This window comes from Camelus dromedarius, chromosome 12 (assembly GCF_036321535.1).
Source record: "Camelus dromedarius isolate mCamDro1 chromosome 12, mCamDro1.pat, whole genome shotgun sequence".
NCBI classification, from domain to species: Eukaryota; Metazoa; Chordata; class Mammalia; order Artiodactyla; family Camelidae; genus Camelus; species Camelus dromedarius.
In genome coordinates this window covers 14,879,894-14,892,858 of record NC_087447.1, presented here as the reverse complement: position 1 = coordinate 14,892,858, position 12,965 = coordinate 14,879,894, and the positions used below count along the sequence as shown (strand labels likewise).

At 42.1% G+C, this 12,965-nt stretch overlaps 1 protein-coding gene across 10 annotated transcripts in view; it reads right to left on the bottom strand.

The window, feature by feature from the left end:
• AMBRA1 (autophagy and beclin 1 regulator 1) overlaps positions 1-12,965 on the bottom strand; it is a 152,483-nt gene that overhangs the window by 111,847 nt on the left and 27,671 nt on the right. For 8 of the 10 annotated variants that reach the window (XR_004139188.2, XR_010383345.1, XR_010383346.1 and 5 more), the window contains exons 2-7: positions 12,622-12,875; positions 12,176-12,234; positions 11,319-11,502; positions 10,420-10,592; positions 9,409-9,475; positions 7,408-8,861 (exon numbers count right to left, since the gene is read on the bottom strand). Coding sequence is in view for 7 of the 10 variants with exons in the window: in XM_064492400.1 (XP_064348470.1) it covers positions 7,408-8,861; positions 9,409-9,475; positions 10,420-10,592; positions 11,319-11,502; positions 12,176-12,234; positions 12,622-12,756 (2,072 nt within the window). In the remaining 3 variants the exon portion in view is untranslated. The remainder of the gene's footprint in view (positions 1-7,407; positions 8,862-9,408; positions 9,476-10,419; positions 10,593-11,318; positions 11,503-12,175; positions 12,235-12,621; positions 12,876-12,965) is intronic. The other 2 variants (XM_031459693.2, XM_064492401.1) reach the window with 1 other exon arrangement.

Here is a 12,965-nt window from a genome sequence, read left to right as displayed (position 1 = left end):
AATAGGAAATATCATTTTATACATCTTAAATTAATACTAATGCAATTAATTTTCAATTACCATTAACAATGTTCATACTCTTTGGCCCTAGCCATCGTAGTTCGGAAAATTCACCCTCCTCTAGAAACACCTGCACAAGTACACAAAGATGCTGCAGCATTGTCTGTGCATGCAAAAAACAGAAACACTCCAGATTATATCAACAGAGGACTTGTTTAACCATGGTGCATCCAATTGTTGGAACACCATACCATTGTTAAAAAGAATGCAGCGGATCTATATACATCAACATGGGAAAATATCCATGATATATTAAGTGAACTATAAATGGTGGAACAGTAGATTTAACATGATATTTTTACAAATAAATAAAAAATGTGCTTTCATTGCATAGAAAAAAATTCTGAACTTACACACAAATTGTTAACAGTGGTTAGCACTGCAGAGGACATTCACTAGAGAGAGATATATACCACACATTTCTGTATTTGAATTTTTACAGATGAACTGGTATCAGTTTTGTGAGCAGAAAAAAAACAGGCATCTCAAATTTCCACTTATGATCCCCTGTTCGCTATAAATTTTTCAGGCTCTCCCTTCCTCACAGTTTCAATAACGTGCTGTCATGATTGGGGGATGGAGGGGTGGCTTTTCTGCAGATAATATGCCTGCCAAGAGGCTTTATTTCTTTATTTATTTGGCAACTCTTCATCCAAACATTTAAGGCCCTTCTAATTCTGACACAATCATTGACTCCCACCTTCTGGTTTCCACCAGTCTCAAGATACAAATTAATCTAAAAGCGTGTGATGTTGGCCTGACTTTAATTTACCCTATTTAGCAGAGACTCTTCAGGCCATTGTCAATCAGCAGCCACAGTGATCCTTTTAAAATACAAGATCTTGCTACTCCACTTCCGATGGCTTCCCAAATCACTCCGAGTAAGACGTAAAATCCCTTAAATGGCTTAGAAGGCCCTGCATAATCTGGTCCCCATTACCTCGCTAACTTCATCTTCTATCACTCCATCCTTTGCTGTGCTCCAGCCAAGCGTCTCAGGGATTTTGCATTTGCCCTTCTCTGTCTAGAATGCTCTTGCCCCCACTGTCTACAGAGTTTACCCTCTTACTTCCTTGAAGGAAGGAAGAGGCCGTCTGCTCCGATGTCACCTTATCAGACTTTCCTCTGGTGACCCTATTTAACACTACAAACTTCCACCCAGAACCCCTTACATTTTAAATTATTTTTCTCCACAGAATTTACCAGTTCCTAGCATATTAGATATTTTATTTATGTGTCTACTTTCTTTCTCCCATTAGAATGAGACTTACTGCTGGTGCTTAAATAGTATCTGGTACACAGTAGGTACTTAGTAAATATTTGTTAACCTTAGGAATGAATGAATCAACCAATCACAGTGATTGTTTCACCAGCTAATTTCCAGGGTTATAACAAGAGCCATGCTCTCTCATAGGAGCTTCCTCCTGTAAGGCCTGGGTGTATCCCATCCCTGACTTCCCTTACTCCCTTAAAACTAGCCGCTTAATTCCATCATCAACCTTCTCTCCTTTTTGATTTCTCAATACCTGGTTCTCTCTTCCCAGAAGGAATGCATCAAGCTTTGCCCATCCACAAATTAAATTCGCTTGGTTAAGGATACTTCCCTATTCTTTGTCCTCAAATCCCAAACTTCTAAGAACTCAAAAGTTAGGAAGGGCTTATTGTAATCTGAACACCAAAGACAACAATTCCAGCAATTTTTAGAGACATCAGAAGTAAAGCAAAACTCTTTCTTAATATAAAGATTCTGCCCCAGAAAATGAGAACCTAAAATCATCTCAAAACTAAAGAAGATTCATTCTAATAATGCTCAGAACCCAAACCAAAAACAAACAAAAAGAGAGCACCCATTTTCTCAATCCCAAACATCCTACTTCTAGGCAAATTCAGTGAAAGCTTTCTACAGAAACTAAAACAAACATAAAGCACCAGTGGGAAACAGAACCTTCACATCTAATTTGGCTTATTCACATCTAATTTGAACTTTATCAAGACCGAGTAGTCCATCACTGAGACTACAGAGAGTGTTTAATGAGAGAAAAATAACAAATGCACTGACTGGCAGAAATACTAATATCACCACGATGCCAAGCCAAAGACCAACAAAATGGTCTCAAGAGGAACCTGTACATGATGCCAAGGAGTGTGCAGGACCTGAGTCAACAGTGGGAGCCAATATGAAGAACAGCTGACCAGGTGTGTGAGACTTATTACAGGCTTCAGCACAGCCAATACACAAGTCAGAAACATGGCACAATGGTGAAACATCAGAGGAACAAATTCTAGGTCACCTGAGCTCAAGTTATAGAAGGTGCCTACCATGTACAACTCTAGTTATGCCACTTCATTTATTCAACAAGTACTTATTGAGCCAATGACTCTCTAGAAGACTAAGGATGTGATAAAATAATTTTTTTTTTACTAAGAAAGCCAAAAAGGATATACACTGCATACTGAATCGTAGGGGATATAATTTCAATTCCATTTGTTCAATTCGACTAACATTTACTGAGCACTACTATGTGCCAGGTAGCACTCTAGGTACAGCAGGGATATAGACACAATCTGCCTTCAGGGAGCTCACTGACAGAAAGGGAAACAAATACTTCTCTGTCGTGGGTGCGATGCTACAAGGAAGTATCTACATGCAGTACAGTATATAAGCAGCCAAGAAGAGAAAGTTATTCAGGGCAGTCAGAGAAGATTTCCCAAAGGAAAAAGTGACAGCTGTATTGGATTTTGAATAATAAATTCAGTACACTCCCTATCCAAAGAAACTGAGAGCAGTCTTGGATGTAGAAACCCTTTAGACTCAGGTCAGTGGCACAGAAGAACTACTTCAGCTGGACTCCAGTCTATATTACAACCATGCTGAGAATACTGGTACATTCCTAATTTCTAGTTTGCCTTCTCCCTCCTGTGGACCCGTGACTAGCCCTATGGACATATCCATTCATGTATTTCCCTCCATCAATGATGCTCTGCTGCAGCTCCCTGGAGAATCCCCATGTGACTAGAGCTGAGGGATTGAGGGATCAAGCAAGTTAGTCCGCCCATAAAGCCTCAAGAGGCTTCAGGCTGCTCCAACAAAGCAATCCCCTCACAAACAGACGTAAAAAGATGTAGAAATCTAATGAGGACTTTCAATTATAACCTTTGAGGTTCTGGACCAAATTTTAGGCTTATAACCATGAATGTTTTCCCCAGTCTTCATCTACTATAAGGGAAAAGTACAGATCAAAAGACATCTGTTCTCAGAACACACTCAATCTTAGTAAAGACTTCAGAACCAATGCCTTGTCACCTATCTGAAGAAGGAATTGCAGAAACTATTTAGTTAGGGAAGATTTAGCCCAAATTTGATCCCCTACTAGTTGAGATTTTAACAGTGAATTTCCCTAACTGGGATCACTTTAAAAGGACTAATCAATGCAGTTCTATGGGCAAATAACTAAAACAGTGTTTCTCCTGTATCCCTAGAAACATCACATTGATTACATTTACCCAGAGACAATAATTACAAATGGTCTATTGGAGCTCCAATTTCTTACAAAGAAAGTTGACTGAAGAGCCCCCTCAGGCAATGATCTGCAGGAGCAATAGAGATTTTGACAGAGAAAATTGATGTATGCAAGCACTAATTTCAAATGAAGAGGAGGGAAGAGTGCCCTCTTTAGGACCCAAGGGTTTGAATCCCACCTTTACTATAAGCACCTCTGAAAAGTCACTTCCCCTCTCTGCATCTAAGTTTTCTCATCAATTAAAAAAAAAAGACACTGGACTAAATAAACTATAGGATTTCTCCAGTTTTAAGATACCATTTAAATAATTTTCTTTTTCCTAGTACCAGCCTTTCAAGGCCACAGGGACTTTTGCCACAAGGAGCCACAAATTTAGCCCTGCTAAATCCTGGGCTATCAGACCCCAAAAGAAGTTTCTCACAGTGAAGCAAAGGGCCTGCTATCCAAGTTATAAATTGTAATCTGGAGTCACACTACGCAGACAGCTCACTCTCCATCGCCCAAAGGCTAAAGGAGATAAGTCATGAACTGGTTATCACTGCTCAGTAACACAGAGCTATACTGAAATACATACTTTTGCTTAATATTCTCACTATTTGCAAATACTACTGATTATATCTGCAGCACCAAGGATCAAAACATGCTTCCTTAGTCTATCTCCTACCACAATGCCAAAGAATAAAACCCCCTCCCTTCAAGTAGATGCATGCGCCCCCACACAGCCAGTAAGACACCTCTTCCCTGCCAGCCTAGCCCAGCAGCAGTAACAGCCCAACAGTGACACCTGCTGGGGAAATCCAAGCAAGGGCCATTCATCAGCTAGAGATCAGACCTTCCGGAGCCAGCAGCAGATGCTGATTAACACATGTACATATTAGTGACATATCAGAACGCAGCCACTCAGTTTATGAGAAAGTGGTGGCCCTTCTTTAATGGGTGTGCACATAGAATATTTTATAATATACCTCATTTTTGAGTAGTCAACCCTTATGGTATACCTCATTTAAGCTTACCTGAAAAGCAACTCCATAAAGAATGTAACCACTGCATGAATACACCATTTTATAGTAAGAATAGTGTATTTGTATATTTGAAAATAAGAAAGCATATATATAAAATTGTTTACAGCAAGATGACAAGGGACTTCATTTTCTACAGCATTCATTTCTAAATGCTTGAACTTTTTAATTTAAACCACAAACACATACTACTTTTTGTCTACAAAATTTTCTGATAGATCCTTAATAGTTTCTGTTTTGTTTTTTTTTTAATGAAGGTACTGGGGATTGCATCCAGGATCTCATGCATGCTAAGCATGTTCTCTACCACTGAGCTATATTCACTCCCCAGTTTCTGGGTTTTAAATGGCCTACTTTATTAAGAAGTGATTAGTCATATCTTAGTCACAGGTGGCTGTCCACATTTAAATTAATGAAAATTTAAATGTTCTTCCTCAGATCACACTAGCCACATTTCAAATGTTTAAGAGCCACATGTGGCTGGTAGCTACTACACTGGACAGCACAGATATAGAACATTTAATTAGACAGCACTGCTCTAGAGAAACATATTGAAGTATTTCCAGACAAAATTATATGATGTTTGGGTTGGGGGGGAATGGGTAGCAGATATAGACAAGTGTTGATAATTTTTGAAGTCAGGTGATAGATATATGGGAGTTCATTTATACTACTTTTCTCTTCATTTTATATATTTGAAGATCTCTATTAAAATAAAAGTTAAAAGAAAAGGAAAACATAAATATGGTTCACCTAAAAATGAGATTATCACTTTAAGAAATATACGATGGAGGGCAGCTTGGAAAAATCTTTAGTTACGCACACCAGGGTTCAAATTCCCACTCACAGACCTACTGCCCATGACCTTTAACAAGAAACTTGACTTCTCTGAGCCACACTTTCCTCAACTGTAAGATAAGAAATTTAATACCTGCCTTGCACAGAGTTACTGTGGAAATTAGAAATAATTAATGCAAAGCTAGAACACACTCAGGCCCTCAGTAATTGGTATCTCTAATTATTACCAGAGTTTATTTTAAATGACTCAGGTATTTCTCAGAACAGCAATACATGAAGAAGTACTGCTAGAACAGAATGGACAAAGGCTGACCACAAGCCCACTGATGCTAGTGAAACAGACACTAGTAGGCTTTTAGAGCAATAATTGAAGATAGTCCTTTTATGGCTACCTTTAATAAACTTTCTGAATGCCTACTATGTGTCAGGCACTATGCTTGTTACCTTCTCACCTCTCTTGACAAGAAGGAAGAACAGAGTCCCAGGCTTCTAATATGGACCATCAGAGTAAAGCAAAATATTCCAAACCTGGGAATTCATTTGTTAATCCAGAACTGATCCGGTATAGTAACAACCTCAATTACTTTGTCTATCTTTCTTTATCTATCTATATCTGACCAAGTCTCCCTGTGTTCTTGTTAGTCACTGCCCTTGAATTCACCACGCCCTTTCCTATCCTAAGCATATGTTATTCCCCTAAAATAAAGAGGTCTTTCCCTTTCCAAACCTACCCATCTTTCAAGATTTGATTTTGTAAAGCCTTCTTTGATGATACTTCCCTTTCTCTGAAATTAGACTACGTTTAACCTCAGAACCATACAATGAAGCATTTGGCTCATCTACATTTTTTATATAATTACTTGTAAATAAGTCTTGCCTCTACAATACTGTATACTGCCAGTGGGCTAAGACTAGGTATTAGATTTCTTTTGTATTCCTGATAGTGCCTAGTACAGTGCTGGAAAAAAATGTAATTCAACAAATACTTCTTAGCTGTATAACTCTCTAAAGCATTCTCCCAAAATAACAAGTACATTATGTGCACAATCCATATTCCCACCCTTGTGAGAAGCTTATGTCAGAGAAATTTCAGTTGCTTCAACAGAGGATGTAATGCAGAGCAATATGCTGTTTGGATCCAACAGGCATATTCTGGGAGTTGGTGATTACGCTAGATTTGACCTTTACAGAATTACAGAAAGAAGTCCCTAATAAATTGAGATAGCTGTGCTCACAGCCATACATGGAGTATATGGTGGGCGATTAGCTACGCCCACTTTCTTTCTTCCATGAAAGAGTTGTCTGGGAAGCAGATCCAAGTGTGGAGAGGCCTTCCTTCTATGAATTCTTTTCTTCTCTGCCCCGAGGTGAATGTCAATGTCCATCTGGAAGATCTACTCAAAGAATCTTAACTAAGCAACTAACTTGCTGTCCAAAAAATATGTATCTCCAAAAAAAAAAAAGCACTTTCCTTGACATGTATACATATTATTTTCTTTTCCTTTGTCAAGCTGCAGTGTTTCAAAAGATAAGGTTTAAGAGATGAACAAAGTTGTCCAAAGCAACACAATCAAAGACCCAATACACTAATCTGTCCCAAGCAGGGTTCCCTTTTTCCTAGGCCCTCTGGGACATTTCTGTTATCTCACAATAACTAGTCCTGAACATACAATCCTTCAAAAGAGTCAAAAAGCAGGGCAGTGGAAGTCAATAGTTTTACCTCCTCATGCCTCTCTAACCCCATCTACAATTTTCCTTTAAAGCTAAAGGTCACGTGAGCTTAGCCAGAAAAGGAGCTAGCAGAGTCACCTGACTCATACTGCCAGGCCTCCGCTTTCTGCCACCAGAGCAAGATTTTCCAAGAAGACGCAATGAAAGCTAGGGAGATCAGAATCATATGCACAGATCCCAGACACTCCAGATCAAACCACAACAGCTACAGGACTGAAGGAAAAGATGTCAGGAGAAGAGTAAGGGATGCAGGAGAAGACAGGAAAGCATCTGCTCACCTCCTGAGTGAATCTTCCTCAGAGCTTTCCTCAGGCATATCCTGATGTAAGGCCTCCTGTGACACAGTTCCAGATCTGCTGGACTGGGTGTAAATTCGTTCCCAGTGGCCTGTCTCCTGGTTGAAGGCCACCCCCACAGTCCTCTCCTCCTGCGGACTAGCAGAGCTGCTCAACTCCAGCCTGCTGGAGCTGGGCGTTTGGCCTTCAGTCCGCTCAAGAGGTGGCAACTGGCTGCCACTCGAGGGCATGCCCTCAAAGGTACTGGGGACCTGCCAGGAGGAGCTGGCCTCGCCAGAGGAGTAGTTAGGTGTGCTTCTTTCCCAGCGCAGGGTATCGTTGTTGAAGGTCAGGAGATTGTGGCAAGCCCGGCAGCGGTTCAGGTGGCCACGGGACAGGTTGGAGTTGTTCTCACTGCTGTGCGGGGTGGGCTGGTGGGAGGGGCCTGGCCTCTCAGATTCAATGTTATTGTTGAGCATTTCCTGGGCCTGTTGTGCCTGGGGGGCTTCCCCACTCAGGCTCTGGTCCAGCTCCTGAAGCCGGTCATACTCCAAAAAGAAGCGTCTCAGGTCACACTGAAGCTCATGGCGAATGCTGCCCGTGTTGTTCTGGCTGGAGCCGTTCCCTCCATCTGACTCAGCTGCCAACCCCGAAGCTGGAAAACCCCTCCCTTCTGTGGCTGAAGTGTACACAGATGCTTGAGAGCCACCTTCTTGCTGTCTCAGCACAGACAGCAAACTCACTGAAGAGGCACTGGTCCTGGGCGGGGGCATGGATTCCGCCTCAGAGCGGGAGTTCAGACTGAGCACTGTCCTGGTCCACTCAGATCCGGTCAGCCCGGGAGCTAGTTCTCGGTGATACCTAGAAGGGTGGCTAGACAGAGGGCCACCCAAAGAGCGACGAGTGGGACCCAGACTGAGGTTGCGGAGCGTGTTACCGGCAGTGCTGCTCTGGACTGTACTGAAGGCAGAAGGCCGGTTCAGGAGGCCCTGGTCCTGCTGCGTTGACGAAGCCTGCTCCGGGGGATGGAAGGGCTCGGTCTGTACAAAAGAAAAGGAAGGGGTAGTAGCCCTGGCAGAAGCAGGGGGGACACTGTCCTGGTGTGGCAAGAGGGAAGGAACTCGAGTGCCAGAGCAGCGGCTGCAAAGGCACAGGATCCCAAGGTGCTGGCAGCACTCGGCTGTGGGGTAACTGACCCGCTGTCGGAGCCTGATGTAAGCGGAAGTCCTGGGGCGCTCCGTGGAGGGCTGAGGGGGAGGCGGTGGGGGTGAGGGGGTAGCAGAATCTTGCACTGTGCTTTGCTCTCCCACCTGGATGCCAGAGGAGCGGGAGGACAGCATGTGCAGGAAATTGTGGAGGAGAGGCGTCCGGCGCACTGGCTGTGATTGCAGGAGGGCACGCTGACGGTAGTGGGATAATTCTGTTCCATCTATGGGGATCTCTGGTTCGTCATCACCCTGCAACGTGGACCAAGGTGGGGCGAGGGTAGAGCCAGGCAGTTAGCTAGAACTTCCAGGTAAATCAAGAAAAATTAACTACTGGTAATCATCCAAGGAAAACAAACTTCACAGACAGGTAACAACTCCACCCCTGAAGGACTAACTGGTTCCAGATTCAGAATCATCATATAGTATTAAATTATTCACCTCCAATTAGCAACATTTCTGAACGAATATAGCTGGCAAACCAATTCTCTTATAAAAGGCATCTCCATTATACGGAGGCAGCAAGGGGAAGCAAAATGTCAACCAGCCAGAGGCACATAAATGACGCGCTATCCAACACTGGCTGGTTACTTCTAATGAGACGATCACCCAGGGGTTTCAGAATAGACTCCTCTGTCAAGATTATGGCTGTAACTCTGAATACACAGTCTGAAGCTAGTTCTGAACCTTGACTGGAAAGACACATTGAAAATTAAAGTCCAGTATAATTTGAATTAGAGCACTAGTTGAGAAAGTAACTCCACAGTTTAGATGGAGTTAGAACTGCTGACTAACTTACCTGTTGATTAGAAGGGTTAACAATTGCTGTGAGTAAGTAGTGTCCAAGAGGATCAAATCTCACCAGACTGAAAACAGAAGAAAGGCACAGAGACATGGACAGAGAAATAGTGTTAACCAAGAAGAGGAAACATGTGTGAAAGTTTCTAGCAATCATTACTTATAATTATGGGATTACCCAGGTATCAACTTCATGCTAGAGACTTTCAAAACTTTCAAACAGATTAAAAAAAATAAGGCTTGGCACTTCTTGTTACATCCTCACACTTGCAAAAATAATTTCAAAAACCATTAGGCTTCCACCTCAGGAAGCAGCTACATTAAACACATAGCTGCTCATGTCTAAGAGCCCATCAGAACAGTAAAGTAGAGAATGCTCCCATGCTCTGCCACAGACTCAGGACTTCCCTCACACAGCAGCTACATTTGCAAGAAGCCTGAGTGCTGGTGACAAGAAACAGTCTCAGCATCAAGGTGCATAGCTAAGACCAGAAAGTCAGCTAATATTCAACTTCAATACCAAAAGGACCCAAGGAAAACAATGCACCAACTTTAATTCAGGCAACACGTGCACTGATTTCCAGGGCTAAATATGTAAATATCAATTAGCAGATTCGAGACATATCTACATCTCCATCTTCCAATTTGATACAGACAACCAAGGATGAGCAATTTACCCACCAATCTATCTACCAGCTGAACACCTTTCAGGTTTCTGAAAATAAAGGCTTTATCCCAAACCCAGACAGTTTTGAATCTGAAAAAGATTCTAACAACCCTGGTCTACAGAGACCAGAAGATGAGGCCAAGGAACAGCTAAAATGAACAAAATAAACAGCTCCCCAGCTGGCTGGCCAGCTGCTTAAAAAGTAGGAGGAGCCAAAGGGATTATACCCCACCCAAGCAGGGATAATACAAAGATAATAATCTGTCTCCTGAGGTGAAAGCGTGTGTAAATGTTCTCTACTATGTTAATCCTACACCAGACATCACTGGTGGGCAGAGTACTCACCGGACCCGTTCCATCTCACTAGCTGTCTTCACCACTGCAAAGGGCTCCCGTCGACTCCAATCCCAGAAGTGGATCTCGTTGGCAGTGGCAATCAGCAGGAGCTGAGCCGTTGGGTGGAAAGCCAGAGAGGCAATGGCATTGTTGCTATCTGTGAACCAGCTTTCACTGCCACCCTATGAACAAACAAATCCCAAACATTCTCAGCTTACAAGCTGTGAGTGGACTGAGATGTCAAAAAAAAAAGGCCCATATAAGGTAAAATGACTACTTTTAGGGCCTACTTTAAATGTGCCCTCTGAAAACCATGTAGAATACCAATAATCTGGCAACATCACCAATTTATTAGAAAAATATTACTGTCAGCTCAGTTCTGTCACCTACAATCCATAAGCAATGAGCACCCGCACAGCTGCTGTTTTTGTAGCCTGTGAAAACCAAAGCTTGATGCACGACATGGTGCACAGCAACCCATCAGCCAGTCACCAGGACAAGGAGTATACTGCTTTGATGATCACCATCAGAGTACTACAATCCTTAATCTAAGACAAGAGAAGTCCATCCTGAAGACATCTTAGAGTGTCCTATACTACGTCCCAATGGGCTGACGGAAGAATAGTTAAATAGGGTGTTCATTCTAGAATGGAGGACTATGAACTAGACCTCCTGTCAATTAACTGGGCAATAACTACCACTTACTCACATATAGTCCTAAAAATCTGGCTAATCTCTCCTTCAGAGTTAAGAACCCAATGGTAAACAAGTCTCTGCATTTAGAACACCAAAGGTGGGGTACAGCTCAATGGTACAGTGTGTGCTTAGCATGCATGAGGTTCTGGGTTCAATCCCCAGTACCTCTATTTAAAAAAAAAAAAGAATATCAAAGAAAAGGAAACACTTACGTGTAAATCCCAGATCCTAACCTCCCCATCTAGGCAGCCAGAAGCAATAAGGCCTGAGATGGTGGGGTGAAAAGTGACACACCATGGAGTGCGGCGGTGTCCAATTAGAGAGTGAACACACTTGCCTGTCTTCACCTCCGTGATATAGATATTATGGTTTACATGGGTGGAGGCCAAGAGAGTCCTACGGAATCAAAGAGTAGGAAGTAAATGTGAAGCATGTGAGAGTTTTGGACAACACAGAAAATTGACACTGAGGGAGGGTATAGCTCAAGTGGTAGAGTGTATGCTTAGTATGCACAAGGTCCTGGGTTCAATCCCCAGTACCTCCTCCAAAAAATAAATAACTAAACCTAATAACCCTCCCCCAAATTTTTTAAATTAAAAAAAAAGAAAAGAAAAAGAAAAAAGAAAAGTGACACTATTCCACAAACCAGCGTGAAAAAAAATACACCCTGGCCATTACAAACAACAGAAACATTCTGATCTCTAAAAGCTTTTGGCTTCTCCATACTGTCCCCAAATGACATATAACCCGTTCAGAGAGTATTTTTTCCAGCAGAGAAAACAATCACACTGTTGGTGGCCTGTATCACACAGGCAAAGGATTATTATTGAAAAACTTTTCGAGTTTTGATCCTCGATATTCATAGGTTCCTTTGCTTATTCCCATGATTTTAATGGTTAGCACTGCTCATCTACTTTCTTTCCCAATCTGGTAACACTGGCAAAGCTCTGTTCATTCAGTGCTTCAAAGAGCCTTTAAGGATCTCATTCAGAAGATCAAGCTAGGCCAAACACACAGAAAGCAATGCTATCACAAGTCTTAGGTAACGTTATAGATAAGTACTAGGTACCTGTCTGGGCTGAAGGCCAGTAAAAAGGTAGAGCGTGGACTATCCGGCAGTTCTACTCTCTGGGAAACAAACAAAGTTAAAAAACATTATTTATGTATAAACTAAGGCTCACTCTATCTCAGAAGCAGCAAACCATCCTAGATTAATATTTACAGTGTGTGTCTAAAAGCTGGAATCAATGATTCACCTACAAATTGAAAGAGACAAATCTAAACTACCTTTAGGAAAAATGTCTAGCTCTGAAGGAAAAAAGCTATTTCTAGCCCATTCATTCTTCCAAATCTGTAAAAACAAAAACAAAAACAAAAAAACCCCCCACAAAATCCTGTTAGATCTATCAATTCTCCTACACAAAACAAATTATGTTCCAATTTTATGTCATTAACCTATTCTAAGGTTCCGTTCTACTGTCACCCTACAATGTGGAGAATACCCATTTTTCTTACCTTGCCCTCCCATTTCATCCACCGGGTTTTATCTTCCACCAGCTCCTGCAGAAGCCGCTGAGCTCCAAAGGTCCGAGTGCCCCTTTCCCGCCCCCAGAGTATCCGGACAGCATTCTTCTCTGGAACAACCTTCATGGTGCTCAGCAGCCACTGTCACACCAGGCACAGGAAGAGACGGAGCAAGTAACAGCTCCACACGATGAAGCAGCTAAAATGAGGCCATTCAGGTCCTTGTAAGTTGTCTTCATGGAAATCTAAGATATGGACATTAATGTCAAAGAATATCTATTCTGTACTCAGAGAAGCTTCCCACTGTAAATACGATTCTAGCTCAAAAAGGAAAG